General features: G+C 47.2%; 2 protein-coding genes across 2 annotated transcripts in view; one reads left to right on the top strand and one right to left on the bottom strand.

Moving 5' to 3' along the window:
• The window catches only part of LOC119276854, a 4,079-nt gene extending 1,617 nt beyond the window's left edge, over window positions 1-2,462 (top strand). The window contains exon 2 of the mRNA XM_037558027.1: window positions 1,538-2,462. Within this exon, the coding sequence (XP_037413924.1) occupies window positions 1,538-2,219 (682 nt within the window). The 3' untranslated portion in view covers window positions 2,220-2,462. The remainder of the gene's footprint in view (window positions 1-1,537) is intronic.
• A 7,037-nt stretch (window positions 2,463-9,499) lies between these two features.
• LOC119276853 (probable glutamate carboxypeptidase LAMP1) lies at window positions 9,500-14,161 on the bottom strand. The gene is made up of 12 exons (XM_037558026.1): window positions 13,082-14,161; window positions 12,928-12,995; window positions 12,082-12,163; window positions 11,791-11,883; window positions 11,540-11,692; window positions 11,257-11,325; window positions 10,941-11,028; window positions 10,779-10,868; window positions 10,611-10,699; window positions 10,418-10,534; window positions 10,194-10,334; window positions 9,500-10,087 (listed from the first exon to the last, which is right to left on the bottom strand). The coding sequence occupies exons 1-12, from the start codon at window positions 14,096-14,098 to the stop codon at window positions 9,905-9,907; spliced, it is 2,190 nt and encodes a 729-aa protein (XP_037413923.1). The 5' UTR covers window positions 14,099-14,161; the 3' UTR covers window positions 9,500-9,904.
• Window positions 14,162-15,583: the final 1,422 nt, after the last annotated feature.

The following is a 15,583-nucleotide window of genomic DNA, read 5'->3' as shown; positions in this document are numbered from 1 at the left end:
TCTTCGAAAATCGGTTAACGCGTGTTGCAATTTTAGGCAACTTGCCAATGACAAAACCCACAAAAAATAACTTGCCAATACCAAATGGATGATAAATAAGTTGTTTTGTCCTTGTGGTTAAAATGTGTCACGTGCAGTCTTTCCTATAAAAACATCTATTGTGACGTTTTCGAAAATAGGTTTTCCCAAAGTGAGAACCGATAACCGGAAAATGATCGGATTCTCCTAGATTTCAAATTGAAGCGAACGGCTCAAGTACACCACCATGTTAATCCTCTGTCCAATCCATGCCTCCCTATGTATCTATCTACATGATTTTCAAACCTCGGGTTTTGGTGAATTTATAAGCTCATGTGAACAATGTTTATATACTATACAAAGGTGCAACATAAAAGCGCAACGCTTAAACCTTGATACTTGACCATTTGAGCAATACTCTTCTATAGGGGGAAGCAAGGTAGCACATCTTAGATGCCTTGCAGATATAATTCATGCCATACCCACATCTTAGAACCTCAGGTTAAGTGACCCGAATCTATTTTGTGCACTTCTCTTCGTAGAAAACTCGAAGAGAATTCCCCGTCTTTGCACCCTAGGGAACATTTTGCTTTGCTTTGGCCCATCATTCTTTTCATTATTGGGTGCCAGCTCTTAGATGCCTTGCAGATAATTCATGTCATACCACGTATCGGTGTTGGCATAATCACCTGATAAAAAAATTGCAACTAGGCGTTCTAGATTGTTTTTGTCAGGGTGCTGACATGGGAGCCCATGGGTCATTTCTTCTTGGACTGAATCCGGTGCAACCGTGAAAAGTTTAATAGTACTACGTAGCAGGCAGAAGGGTACTGACTTGTCCCGATCGAAGTCACTGTTCACCCATCTTTGGAGAGCAAAACAAGTCCAGAATATGTTATCGTTTGCTATCCGACCAGCTGTCAAGTTTTGGTTTCATGCGTGAGAACCTTCACTGTCAGTGCAGCGCTCAGATCCATGTCGACTTACGTGTTTAAGATAGCTTAAAGAGACAGGAATTCACTCGTAGCTAGGTTAGCTTGATTGAAGTACTAGGCTGTAGGGCTGTGGAACATCCACCATGATCAGATTATTCAGATAGACAGACAAAGACACCAACCGGGCATGTGACGGACTTACCAACCTGCTGCTGCTGCTAGCTACCTCATTAATTTGCTCCTGCTGCGCATTTCTGATCTGTAAGCTCATTAGCTGGTCCAGAATCTTGCATGCATTATCATGTCGACGGCTCCATGATCGCCATTACCTATTGTTTTTTTGTTTGTACTACTACCTACACTTGGCGCCACGGCATTAACTGCTGTCAGCTACTTCCGTCCCATAATATAGAATGCTTTTTGATACTAGTGTAGCGTCAAAAAGATCTTACATTATGGGATGGAGGGAATACTACGTAATACTACTCTAAATTATTGTTACCGCTTAAGTGAATACTGTGCTGGCCGTGCATGCACTTGTGCTTTTCAACTGAACTAACCACGTGCATGTGCATCTTGACCAGATCTCTGACGTCGGAATCGTCCATGACCCGGAGCCCCAGCCGGAGGCTGCGATCGTGGCTGAGCACGCTGCACGGCGACGGGGACAAGCGGACGCAGCGCGACCAGCGCAAGGGGTGGATGGTGACCATCCACGACCTGTCCGGCTCCCCGGTGGCGGCGGCGTCCATGGTCACCCCGTTCGTGCCGTCCCCGGGCTCCGGCCGCGTCTCCCGCGCCAACCCGGGCGCCTGGCTCATCCTCCAGCCCACCGGCGCCGGGCCGTCCAGCTGGAAGCCGTGGGCGCGGCTGGAGGCGTGGCGGGAGCGCGGCCCCGTCGACGCGCTCGGCTACCGTCTCGAGCTGGTCTTCGACTCGGGCCCCGTCGAGTGCGCCGTCCCCATCGCCCAGTCGTCCATCAGCGCCAAGCGCGGCGGCCAGTTCGTGATCGACCCGGCCACGTTCCCCGAGGGCTCCGCCGGCGCCGCGTGGCCGTTCGCCGGCGGGTTCGTGATGGGCTCAACGGTGGAGGGCGAGGGGAAGGCCAGCCGGCCCACCGTGCAGGTCGGCGTGCAGCACGTGGCGTGCATGGGCGACGTGGCCGTGTTCATCGCGCTGTCAGCTGCCGTCGATCTCTGCATGGACGCATGCAAGCTCTTCTCGCACAGGCTCAGGAAGGAGTTGTGCCAGGACCAAGACGACTAGTCTGGGTCTTGGGCTTGACTCTTGTGAAAGTGATGGCCTGTGGCTGTTTTTTTAGTTTAGGCTGGGTCGGATCACAAGAACAGATCGAACGAGTGTGTGCTTATTCTTTCTTTGAGATATTCTTTCGATTCTTTGTAGTATAATAAGTAAGTCTATGCAGCTGTAGTATTCAGTGTCGTGCCTGATGGATTCAATTGGAATGTTCACTCATGTTGAGACGAGTATTCGTAAACGGAAATGCCCAGGAGCACTCAAGTGCGGCGCACTGACCTGCCACGTCCTTTCGCCCGCTCGTTGCTCGTTATTCGTAAAAAAGAAAATCTCTCAAATAGTTTTAAGCGTCAACGATGAAGGTTTTTGCATGTAAAGCTGTCAAGTTTCAACCAAGTTTTAAATAAGATCTAAAACTGCCAGGTGCGGAGAAATAATTTCAAGCAATTTTTCCTCTCGGTCGTGTAAAACAAAGTATTTTGGGGACTGCACAACACCCCTAACCTGGGGTGTGGCTATCACATTATATAGAGGTACCCAAGGGGTACAATACAACGTTACAATACAGATATACAGAGGCTACGTATATACAGTCTAACACCCTCCCTCAATCTTAACTATGTCCTGAAGTACAAAGCAAGTTAAGATTGCGCCTACAGCCTACAAACTGTGGTTGTGGTAGAGGCTTCGTGAAGATGTCAGCAAGTTGATCTTTTGACGAGATGAACTTGATACAGAGTAGCTTCTGTGCAACACGTTCCCGAACAAAGTGATAATCCACCTCAATGTGTTTTGTCCTCGCATGAAACACTGGATTAGAAGAAAGATATGTAGCACCAATGTTGTCACACCACAGGACCGGAGGACGAGCTTGAGGAACACGCAACTCTCTCAACAGAGACTGTACCCATATGATCTCAGCAGTCGCATCAGCAACGGCTTTGTATTCAGCCTCAGTACTACTGCGAGACACAGTTGCTTGCTTGCGAGCATTCCAGGCGATCAAGTTAGGACCCAGAAATACCGCATAACCCTCCGTGGATCGCCTGTCATCCGGACTACCAGCCCAGTCAGCATCAGAAAAGGCCGAGAGCTCATACGACGGTGCAGGCTGAAGATGCAGACCATAGGCAGTAGTAATACTGACATAGCGTAAAATACGCTTCACAGCTGACCAGTGAGACGTCCTGGGTGCATGCAAAAACTGACAGACACGGTTAACTGCATAGGAGATATCAGGCCTGGTAATAGTGAGATACTGCAGACCACCAACAATACTGCGATACTCAGTGGCATCATCAGACGAGAGAGAATCACCATCAAGGGCAGACAACCGATCAGTAGCAGACATCGGAGTGGAAACAGGTTTGCATTTGAGCATTCCAGAACGACGCAACAAGTCCAAGGAGTACTTCTTCTGAGTGAGAGTCAGACCTGCAGAGGACCGTCTAACCTCAAGACCAAAGAAAAAGTGAAGAGCACCCAAATCCTTGACAGCAAAATCATCACGGAGAGCAAGCACAAGGCGATCAGCAGCAACAGTCGAGGAACTGACAAGGATGATATCATCAACACACACCAGGATATACATCGTAACCTCAGGGCGCTGGAGGAGGAACAGTGATGTATCAGCAGTGGAGGGAATAAACCCAAGAGCCCGAAGAACAGATCCAAGTCGAGCATGCCAAGCACGAGGAGCCTGTTTGAGTCCATACAACGCCTTGACCAGATGACAGAGATGATGAGGTCGTGTTGGATCAACGAAACCAGGCGGCTGACGCATATAAACCTCCTCCTCCAGAATGCCATGGAGAAAAGCGTTCTGCACATCAAGCTGACGAAGGAACCATCCACGAGTAACCGCAAGAGACAGTAGTAACTGAATGGTAGTAGGCTTGATGACTGGACTGAACGTGTCTTCATAATCAAGACCATACCTCTGTTTGAAGCCCTTGGCGACTAAACGTGCCTTGTAACGCTCAATGGAACCATCAGCATGTCGCTTGACCTTGAACACCCACTTAGAATCAATGATGTTGACGCCAGACTTTGGAGGAACAAGACGCCAAGTATCATTCTGTTGGAGGGCATGAAACTCTTATTCCATTGCAGCACGCCAATGAGGAATACTCAACGCAGCCTGAAAGTGACGAGGCTCTGCAGTAGGATCGCCAGCAGTATGAGCCATGCACGCAGCAAGCCACGCAACCGTGCCATCTATCCACTCCTTCGGGCGAAACACACCAGACTGGCTCCGTGTGCGCGGCCGAAGTGTGACCGCGAAATCTGCCGGCAAAGATGGTGCAGCAGAGGACGTGGACGAGACCGGAGCCGAGTTCGGCGAGGCAGGCTCACCAGGAGCCGGAGCAGGCGACGGAGCCGCTGGGCTAGCGGCAGCAGTAGCCGGCCCAGGAGACACACCCGCCAGTGGCCCAGGAGAGCCACACAGGGCTGGCGATGCCCGCGAACCAGGCGAGCCGGGCGAGACGGCCGCTAGTGTGGACGAGGCCCGCGAGTCGGGCGAAGCGGCCACTGGTGTGGACGGGGCCCGCGAGACGGGCGAGACACCCGCCGGCGCAGGCAGGGCCCGCGAGCCAGAGGAGGCCGCTGGCGATGGCGTGGGCGGGTCCGGCACCTGGGAGGCAGTCGGGGTGGCCGCCTCAGGCGACAGAGGAACGGGTTGGCGGGTGCCCCCCGTTATGCATGGCACATGCACGTCCCGACCAGGAGGATCATCCGCGACCTGTTCATCAAGGAGCTCGAGCCGAGCACCACGTCCAATACATGCAGCATGATTAGGAAGCAACGCAGGGGCATATGCAACATCCACAAACTGATCAGGCGTAGGTGGAGACACAAGCACTGGTGGTGTGGAAGTGGAAGTGGTAAGGTCAGTCGGAAGTGCACGAAAAGGAAATACATTTTCGTCAAACACAACGTCACGAGAGATGTAGACGCGGTTGGTAGGAACATGTAGGCATTTGTACCCTTTGTGAAGAGAACTGTACCCAAGAAAGACACACTTCTTAGACCGAAACTCTAGCTTGCGCTTGTTGTATGGAGGGAGGTGTTACTCTGATACCATGTAAAACAAAGTATTTTGGGGACTGCACAACACCCCTAACCTGGGGTGTGGCTATCACATTATATAGAGGTACCCAAGGGGTACAATACAACGTTACAACACAGATATACAGAGGCTACGTATATACAGTCTAACAAGTCGCAGACACAAAATAGTTGATTATTACCGGTCGTAGACACAAAACATTGAAACTTAACATATATTTTTAAAAGTTGTCAAAATATATTCAAAATGGATCTTATTTGAAAGCGCTGGTCAAGAAACACGAATATGAAACATAACTTAATTTGGAATTCTCGTTTAAAAGATATAAAACTTTAAAAATGGGAAGTCAAAAGTAAAAAACGGGCACCAGGTACATGTGTGCCCCCGCACTTGCGTGCCACAAATCCTCTCCCTATTCATAAAAACAGTTAGTAAAACCTTTCAAACCGAGTCGCCACTTTTAACTTGCATGAGTTGCCGTGGATGGGACAAAACCTACTTGCCCAGCTAGTAGAAGCTATGTACAGGAAATTTTGCCATGCATTTTACCATTCACCTCTCCCCCTACGCCAAGTTCCATTGACAGAGTTATTATACTTGGATATATTGGGCTTTGTGATAGCTTACCACATAAGCCATGGGGTCGTTCCCATGATAAAATTTGAAAATTATGTGTTATGGTGTATGTAATAAATTTTCCATTGTCTAATGAAATTAATTGCCATGGTCATAAAAATAAAAAATGCAATGGTAGCTACAAATAAAACTACCTGGATTTAATTTTAAAAAAGTTGTGGTTTAACTTCTGAAATTGCCATGGAACCTATAATAAAATTGCACATGGAAAAGTTAGAAATATTGATCTCTAAAAACATTTCAACTTTTGAAAAATTGTAACGGGGACAAGGCAAATGTACAAAATTTATTTGTTTTGAAAAAAAGATGGCAAAGTTAGGAGATTTAACCTTTGAAAGGATGACAAGTTTAGGAATTTGCAATGGTCTAAAGAATATAAGATGCCATGTTTGGGGCCACGTAATTAATAAAAAAATCATGATCCAATTAATAAAATTCTCATGGTCTAAGGAATAAAAATTGCCATGCTACCAAAAATAAAACTAACATGGTCTGATTAATAACTTTGCCATGGTCTAATTAATAAAATTGCCATGATCTAAAAATGTTATACAATGTAAAACAATGTTCGCATAATTCACAAAAAAAAAACATACCATCAAAAAAATGAATGTAACATTTGAAAAAAAAAATCATGCATTTAAAACATGCTTGTGACATTTTATGAAAAATGTTTATACAATGAAATGATCGCGCAGTTTTAAAAAGGTTTGTATCATTCGAAAAAATATTTAACATGTATTTGAAAAACGTTTAACATGTATTTGAATAAATGTTCCAATAAGGTTTAAAAAAATGTTAATCATATATTTGAAAATGTTCAATGTGTTGCACTTGTATACAGAAAATGTACAATGAATAAGTCGACATGTATTTGAAAAAAATATAAAACCAAAAGAAAACTAGTAAAGAAAACAAGAAAAAGAAAAGAGAAAGATAAAACATTAAACCAACAAAAGAAAATGAGAAAAAAAATAGGAAGAATGGAAAAAGGAAAACCGAAGGGAAAGCACACTGAACTGGAAGAAACCAACACACGAAAAAATAATGGCCAGTCTCTTTCACGGGATTGTTGAAGGCTAGACAAAGTTTTTTGTCGCAGTAAACGGTAAATAGCCCTGGCGGGTCGGGTGAATAATTGCTCGTTAATATACAAGGTTGTGTTACCGCCTACAAGATGACTATAGGTGTTTTTTTAAGAAGGAAGATGACGACTACTGGAGGAAATACACTAGTTTGCTGCTTACTATCGGTTAAATTGGGTCGATTAGATTGAATAGATGGTGTGAGGTGCTACAAAATGTTGTGACGTAAGGTAAACACGTGTGTTGTACTGTACTAACGAGCTTAACGAGATGCTTGTAAAACTCATGAGCTTGTTCATTAAGCTCGTTAACCTGAACGAGCTAGAACAATGATTGGTTCTATTAACTACGAGCCTGACGGGCCAAGCTATCAAGCGCTCATAAGCTCGATTTTGGTCCGAACCCTATGTGTAACACTTGTCGCAACCCAGGCGTTTTCTGCTTTTGTGGTTCATTTATATTTTCCAAAATGTCTTATCTCTTGAACCGTGCGTCCACATTACGAACCGTATTCACCGTTGTGTTTCTCGAGTCAAGATCATAGATAGATTCCATGTTAATAGGCTTGGCCATTTTTTTATAAAAAAATCCCCATAAAAGGGGAAATAAAAAAGCTGTAAAACAAGAGTAGATAGAAGAAAAAGGGAAACTAGAAAAAATGAAAACGAAAAAACGGAAACCGAAAACACATAAGTGCCTTTCACCACCTTTTGGGAAGCACACCCGTGCGCCTTTTTAATTTTTGGGAAGCACAACTGTACTTCGCCGCGAAACATAGTTGGGCTTTTCACTTTCCAAAAAGCACATTTGTACTTCATAGAAGCGCGTGCTTTTCATTTTTTTTAAGATGCACAGATGTGCTTCATGCTAAAGCATAGCCGTGCTTTTCCGTGAAGCAAAACTGTGCTTTTCACGTTGGGTTAGCACAACTCTGCTTCAGGGAAAATCCCAACTCTGCTTCACCGTGAAAACAATTGTGCTTTTTTCAATACTGTGTTTCAGGCGAGGGTAGAAAACAAAAACTACATAAAATTATATTTGACAAAACATAGAAAACCAAGCAAAAGTCTAAAAACGCAAAAATAACTAAATACTTTTTTGTTGAAAAAACCACCAAAATGCGTGAAAAGAACATGTTCCGCAAGGTGTGTCAGCGCGGGACATGTGGCGGCGTTGGGGCGCACCACGTGGCTACTGAAGCGCCTCGCACGCGTCCGCTGGGTAGTCCGCTCGATATAGTTGATCCCTTGAGTAATGGTTGTATTCTGAATTGTTATGTACCACAATAAGGAAGATTGTGCACGGGTACTGAGATCTAGTAAGAACATCAACAATGTTTAGAAGAGATGCTGCCTCTAAGGTGGGTCCCATGACCTTGCCTCTAAACAATGCTACCAAGCGTGTAGTGTATGGCGTCTACATCTAGCCTTTAAGGTGGAGCCCAAATAGCTTAAAGTATTGCTTTTTCCAACCATTTTTATACGCGTAACCCAGCTACATGATTTACGAGGCTGGAAAATGGGCTTCCAGGGCAGACGACCCAATAAACCACATGCCTTAGATTTTTCTTGCGAAGTAGCTGCCCCTTTAGGACATATGGCCCAGTGCGTGAGCTAAAGGTAGATCGAACGGCCAGTAACTATCGAGATGCGAGATATGACGGTCCGAAAATCAGAGGGCATGAGAGGGCTGAGATTATGTTCAGTTTTACTATCCTAAATAGCTATGGTAAAAGGAAATGGCTTGGAGGCAGCCTCTAGCATTAGCGATAGTGCTAGAACCTTTTTCTTAGAGGACAACCCTACAGTGTATAGCGACGGCCTCCAAAGCCTTAGAGGCAAGTATGAAGGCCATAAAATTCTAGACTGTGGCTGCTCTAATGTGACATCCAAGCTTAATAGGATACTCCTGCAAAATAAAACAACAAAGCAATAAGAAATGCTCCATTCAGTCCGTATTAATTATTGCTGATTTAGTATATAAAGTCGTGCTAAATCAGCGGTAATCAATATGGATCGTAGCAAGTAACTTTTTTGCGAATGAGAAAAAGGAACTTCAAATTGAAAAAAAAACAATGTCGTACTTATTATGGAGCCCGGGAGGACCCTTTTTTTGAGAAATTGTAGCCCAGGAGGAGTGATGTGAGCCACGCGACGCTATGCAGATGACAGCCCCCAATTCTTTTTACTTTTTGGAAAAGGCCTAAGGCCACATAAAGTAAGTTTAAGATGTCCTTATGAACACACTCATACTGAAAAATAAAGTTATATTTAATTCTTAGGTGTGCCGAAGTTTTCTCCCTCATGCATTCATTGGCAGTGGCATAGCTTGATTCTGCTTATAGGCCTTCGCCTCGACAAACAAACCTTTTTAAATCCAAGAGTTTGTAGAAGCAACGACTGAGAAGTCGTCGATGCAGACAAGAAGATCCCGGTGATCACAAAATCGCCGCACCAGATAAAAAACATCGATAAGAACCTATAGAAACTCCAAAAACATAAACGCTGGTCGAATCCAGATGGATCCACCAGAAATCTAAATCGACCGGATCCAGAGGACCCGCCGGATAACAGCCCCCGGTTATATGGAAGCTCCTTAAAACATCAGCAGGTCCACCAAACTTCAATCTGTACAACACAGTAGGTGCCCTGATCTGTATTACTATTACTACATAATTTTGCAGCTCATTAACAGAATACAGTGCGCGCACAAGCACAATACACACATCTATCCAAATTCCAAAGCATATGTACACTGGTCGCATCATGCGCAGATTGATCGGCATCATGCGAGGCACGGCCTGAAACATATTGGCCAGAGGATTAATAGTCGGCACCGGCATGATTATGCACGGCCGGAAACAATGCTGATGCTCTTTCCGTTGCTGACGGACTGCGATCCAGTCATGTGAGGCTCCCGCTGAGCACGGCGGATGCTTGTGCCACGGCCCTGGCGACCCTGTGAACCTCGTGCTGCACCAGCTTCCAGGACGCCGAGGTGTTGCTGCTCCTCGCGGTGGCTATGGCGTCGGCTATGCCGGGATACGACGCGGTATCCCAGTCGTTCTGCTCCGACGGTCCGTAGATCTGCGACAGGCGAAGCTCGCAAATCAGAACTAGCCACAACTACGAATCACGAGATACCAAGGTGAATCCCACGCAAGGAAAATATGTGGATGAGTTGTTCACTGACCAGATGCTTGTACCAGGCTTGCTTGAAGATGCCTTCCCGGTTAGTGAAGGCTCGCTCTGCCTGCATGAGCCGGTCGTTGAGTCCCCGGATTTTTGTTGAATCCTTGCTCAGCTGCTTGCTTGACAGTGCCCTTTCAATATCCTGACACCAATTCTGAAGTTAAAAAAAGCTAGCCTATGCAATGTTGTATTGGCTGAGCAGCAATTCTGAAGCAACCAAGTTACCTTTCGCTCGCTGTTTACTTTGGTAGCTGCCTTTTTCAGAGCTCTGATTGAGTTGTACAGCGGTGAACAACTGACAGCCGTCCCCTCGGTTTCCTTCTCTACTACTTTTGTATATGCCTGACAAGAAAAAAAGAAGAGGAAAAATTTCAAGTTCCTGCCTCCAGATGATGTTGGGTTCAGTGGACGGTGTTACCTCAAGCTCGGTTGTGTAGGACATGTAATCGAAGGGTATGATCTCTTCATCAGCAAGTCTCAAAGCCATAATTCCCCAGATGCTAGCAGCTGTGAGACGACAATGTTGGTTATGCTGTGCGGCTACCAAGTACTAACACACAGAACAAAGAGGAATACGGGGCAGCACCTGCGACATGCCTACGGAACCCAGGGTCCGCGAACTTCTCCACCCACACAAAATCATCATATAAAGAGTGGTAAACAGGATATCCTGGCCCTGTCAAAGTCCAAACAGCTCTGTTTGAGATCTGAGAAATATTGAGGATTAATAACACGAAGTGCCTCCTACCTTCTCCAAATATCAAGTTGGTTGATGGAATGCCAACATGTTGGACGAATGCTGCATAATCTGATCCTCCGTTGCCTAGTCTTTGAATCTTCATGCAGGAGCAATATATGTTAACTAAAGTAAATAGTATACTAACTAATAAGGGTTTTAGAGTTGGAACTGAAATTTTAAAATGAAGATTCAGAAATGAAATGCCCGAGAAGCTGAAGGTTTCATTTTACGCGCAAAGGAACCCGGAGTTTGACAGCATTCAGTACTATATACCGTAAGTGATAACGGTGTGCTAACTGTATAAAGAAGTCATGTTACAACTCACCTTGGGAGAGGCACTGGATTTGACCCATGAATCATACACCGTCTGAGATGAATTGTCAGGATCTTGAACCTTCATTAATTTTAAAAACAGAACATTTTGACTTTTTGAGCATCTTAATAAGGAAAATAGCACAAGCATGATATTGTCACAGACAGGTGGTTCAAAGTTGAGGCACCCACTGTAGAGTGTTGACCACTGGACAGTTACTCTTTTGTATGGCCAAAACAGTTAGGGCTCTTTTGTAATGTAAATATGTTACTTTACTTTGAAACAATGTGCGTACCAATTTAATTGTTTCAAGGAGTAGCTCATCGAGTTGGGGAGTTGTAGATGGGAGTAAAACTGGACCGACTACTGAAACATCAATATTCAGATATGCAACAGCTCTTGAGGAAAGCATCTCCCTGTTTTCTTCAACCCACTCAGTTGATCCTGTCTGCATAAACATAAATTGTGAGCACCATTGCAGTTGATTTTAAGGAGCCTAGATATGTATAGCAAACAAATGCGGTGCCGGAAGACAGACGGACTTACCAATCCGTACTCTTCTGCATCCCAGCTACAGAAAATGATGGTCCTTCGAGGCCTCCACCCTTGCTTTTGCAGCATCGAAAACCTTTGCGCTAACTAGATGGACAGGGGGTGGAGTTAACAACGTGTTAAGAAGCAGAGATGGTCATATTGTTCAAGATTTCTGCTGATAAGTCAACTCCGTTATTCAGAAGGAGCGGTCAGGATTAGTGTATTATGCCACGGTGCAGAGTTGAGAGAAAAGAACAGCCTACTGGATTGCTGAGAGAACGTATGTTATAACACAAGAATCACCTCGATCATAGCTGCTGTTCCGCTGTTTGGGTCGGCGGCTCCGAACGTCCAGGCATCGCGATGGTTTCCCAGGATAACATATCTGCATCATCATCAAAGGTTAAAATTGGTCTTGCTTAGTCACGTCATTCATCATAGTGTTGTAAATAAATAAGACTGGAAGTGCAACCACGCCTAACTGCAGATTGGCACGTCTGTAATATTGTTGTACCAAACCATGACGAAGTTGGATCAAATTGTTTGCTTCCAAGCAAGCTAGCTTGAGCTTGAGCAAAATAAAATAAAATAAAATGCAAGTCCGACTTGTGTACCCCATAGCCATTTGAGAATACAGATTTATCACGGCGAAAGCAACAGATCAATTTTCTTTATACAAAGCACAAATCAAGTACCCCATAGCCATTTGAGAATTTAGATTGATAGTACCATGAAGCTGGAGTGGCTGAATAGGAGCAGATCAGATGCATTGTCTTTGAAATATACAAAGGGTGTAGCCGGAGAACTTTCGGATCAGTAAAGTGGAGCCCGGAGTGGTATGCGGATTAGGAAACTGTGCCATTTGACTAGGTAATTCAATAAAAAAACATAGATGCACCAAGCAAGCAAAGTAAGATGCACTTGCCAGGATCCCATATATCTTATGGGATGAAATTACTACACTTGAAGCTGAAGGTCTAAGAATGGTCCAGAAGCAGTGCTCGGCATTTGGAAGTGCCGAGGCACGATGCATATTTTACTTGCAGTCTAATAGAAGCTTCCGCGACAAAGCAGAGTTATCATTTTAAAACCAAAAAGTTACACTACTTGATGATGGTTGATGATGCAGGATGAGAGAGAATCGGTCACCTGTCCGGCTCTTCTGCGCCTTCGATCACCGCGAAGACATTCTCAATCGTTGCCATTGTATCATTGCCCTGCAAATTCCGAAAAGCATCATACAACAATCACAATTGAAAAAGAATTTGGCAAACGAGACAAAAGCGCCTCGAATTTAACGTACTTGATAGGTCAGGTTCAGCACGGCCGGCCCTGGGCCAAGCCGGTACGCGGGGCTGCCGTCCCGGCCCTGCCAGTCCGCCGGCGCCTCGGCCCCGCCCAGAACCCGCTGGATCTCCGCGGCGTCCGGCGCCGACACCGGGAGCGCCGGGATGCCCGGCATGTCGTCGGTGGCCATGGCGTCCTCCACGCTCACGCGCTCGCACCCCTCGGACGACGCCCACATCGGCGTCGTCGGGTCGCCCACGCCCCGGAACAGGCTCCCCACCTGCACGCCGCTCGGGGGCAGCCACCGCGAGTCGGGGAACGATCCCTCCCCGGCCGGGCCGCCGTACTCCAGCGGGTCGGGGTACACCAGCGCGGCCGCGGCGCCCGCCGCGCGCGCGTTGTGCACGATGTCCTCGCAGTGGATCCTCCCGTACCGCGCGAGCGCCACCTTGCCGGCGACGTCCACGCCCCGGGAGGCGAGGTAGGCGAAGTCCTCCTCGCGGCCGTAGTTGGCGTACACGGCCTCCGCGGACACCGACCCGGAGGCGGAGTAGGCGAAGAAGGTCGGGGTCACCTCGGCCGCGGCGCGCGCGTAGGGGTCGTTGGGGTAGGTGTCCTGGGTGAGGGAGAAGGACTTGGTGGCGCGGCCGGGCCCCGCGGAGAGGGAGAGGGAGCGGTGGACGGGGTAGGAGAGGAGGACGGAGTAGGGCGTGATGTGCGACGGGATGGAAAGGGAGGAGAACGCGTGGAGGACGTAGGCGGCGGTGAGGGAGTTGGCCTTGGTGCCGGCGACGTGGGGGTGCAGGGTGAGCGCGCGGAGGTGGGAGGCGGCGGTGTTGTTGGAGCCGAGGGAGAGGAAGAGGGAGCCGAGGTTGGGGGACGGGGTCGGCGGGGAGCGGAGGACGGCCAGGAGGAAGAGAGCGACGGCGGCGGCGAGGACGGCGAGTATGGACGGGAGGAGGCGGCCGCGGCGGCGGGGCTTGAACGGCGGAGGCGAGGGGGAGAGGAGGGAGGCGGCGTCGGGGCGGGCCATGGCGGGAGATTGGGGTAGCTGGGAGGGAGAGCGGATGCAGGGGAGGAGTCAGTTGTAACGACTACCTGCATTTGAAGTGATGATGGGTGCTCTGATTTGCTCTGTATCCACACCGCCGAGATGACCGCCTGCCGTTTCTTAATTTGCGGCGATCGCGACGTCTTGTGCTGTTATGTTACACAAGTGGGTGCGATAGGAATGCCGACCGTGCGGCAACAGTACGCACCACGGCATCATTTTTGGCCTCCTTCGCTCGGTTCGGTCAGGCTAATGCATGCTGAAAACCAAATTCTATATTTATTTATTTTTGTGAGGAATTTTATATTCAATTTGCTTATTCATAAAACGCCAACCTATATTATAGGCGAACCACTAGCACACAACCTAGTTGTAACTTGTAAGCACGCGTGGTTACGTGCAAGACATGCGGTGTGTTAACCTTTTCTGTTCGAGTGATGAGGTTGTAAGAACACACACTTATATGCAGAACAGAGCAATTTAAACAAACTGTTTGCAGGCACACATTAACAACATTGGTCATAATAACAACACGGCACAACATATAGACACAATAAATCAAGCATCCAGGATCAAGGCAAGTGCTTCGTCATGCTTCTTGCATTTGGCCACCACCTCAGTGTCGGAAAGGTCGAGGTTGTACACCTTGAACGTGGCAAGGTAACCGATCTTCAGTTGGTGACCTGCGGCGAAGCCTGCCCACCCATTATCAAGGGCTAACCTTTGGTTGACGTCCCAGAGCGTGACCCTCCAATTGCAGTCGGTGTCTTCGGAACGACTTTCGGTGGAATGTTGGTCATGTGCTTACGAAAGCTATGAGGATCGGCGGTAATTCCAATACATATGCTAAGATCACCTTGTAGAAGTGTGTTGGACCTGCATCCTCATGAAAAAGGCCGAAATTTGTTGCCCTGACCTGAAGCCTCTTTGACGCGCTAACTGTCGGTGTCAAAATCGGCGGATCTCGGATAGGGGGTCCCGAACTGTGCGTCTAAGGCGGATGGTAACAGGAGGCAGGGGACACGATGTTTTACCCAGGTTTGGGCCTTCTCGATAGAGGTAAAACCCTACTTCCTGCTTGATTGATCTTGATGATATGAGTATTACAAGAGTTGATCTACCATGAGATCGTAGAGGCTAAACCCTAGAATCTAGCCTATGGTATGATTGTTCATGTCCTACGGACTAAACCCTCCGGTTTATATAGACACCGGAGGGGGCTAGGGTTACACAGAGTCGGTTACAGAGAAGGAGATCTAACATCCGAATCGCCAAGCTTGCCTTCCATGCAAAGGAGAGTCCCATCCGGACACGGAACGAAGTCTTCAATCTTGTATCCTCATAGTCCAACAGTCCGGCCAAAGTATATAGTCCGGCTGTCCGGATACCCCCTTATCCAGGACTCCCTCAGTAGCCCTTGAACCAGGCTTCAATGACGATGAGTCCGGCGCGCAGATTGTCTTCGGC

The sequence above is a fragment of the Triticum dicoccoides genome, chromosome 3B (genome assembly GCF_002162155.2).
Source record: "Triticum dicoccoides isolate Atlit2015 ecotype Zavitan chromosome 3B, WEW_v2.0, whole genome shotgun sequence".
In the NCBI taxonomy this organism is placed as follows: Eukaryota; Viridiplantae; Streptophyta; class Magnoliopsida; order Poales; family Poaceae; genus Triticum; species Triticum dicoccoides.
The sequence above is the reverse complement of the archived record's forward strand: the minus strand, read 5'-3'. Positions and strand labels throughout refer to the sequence as shown.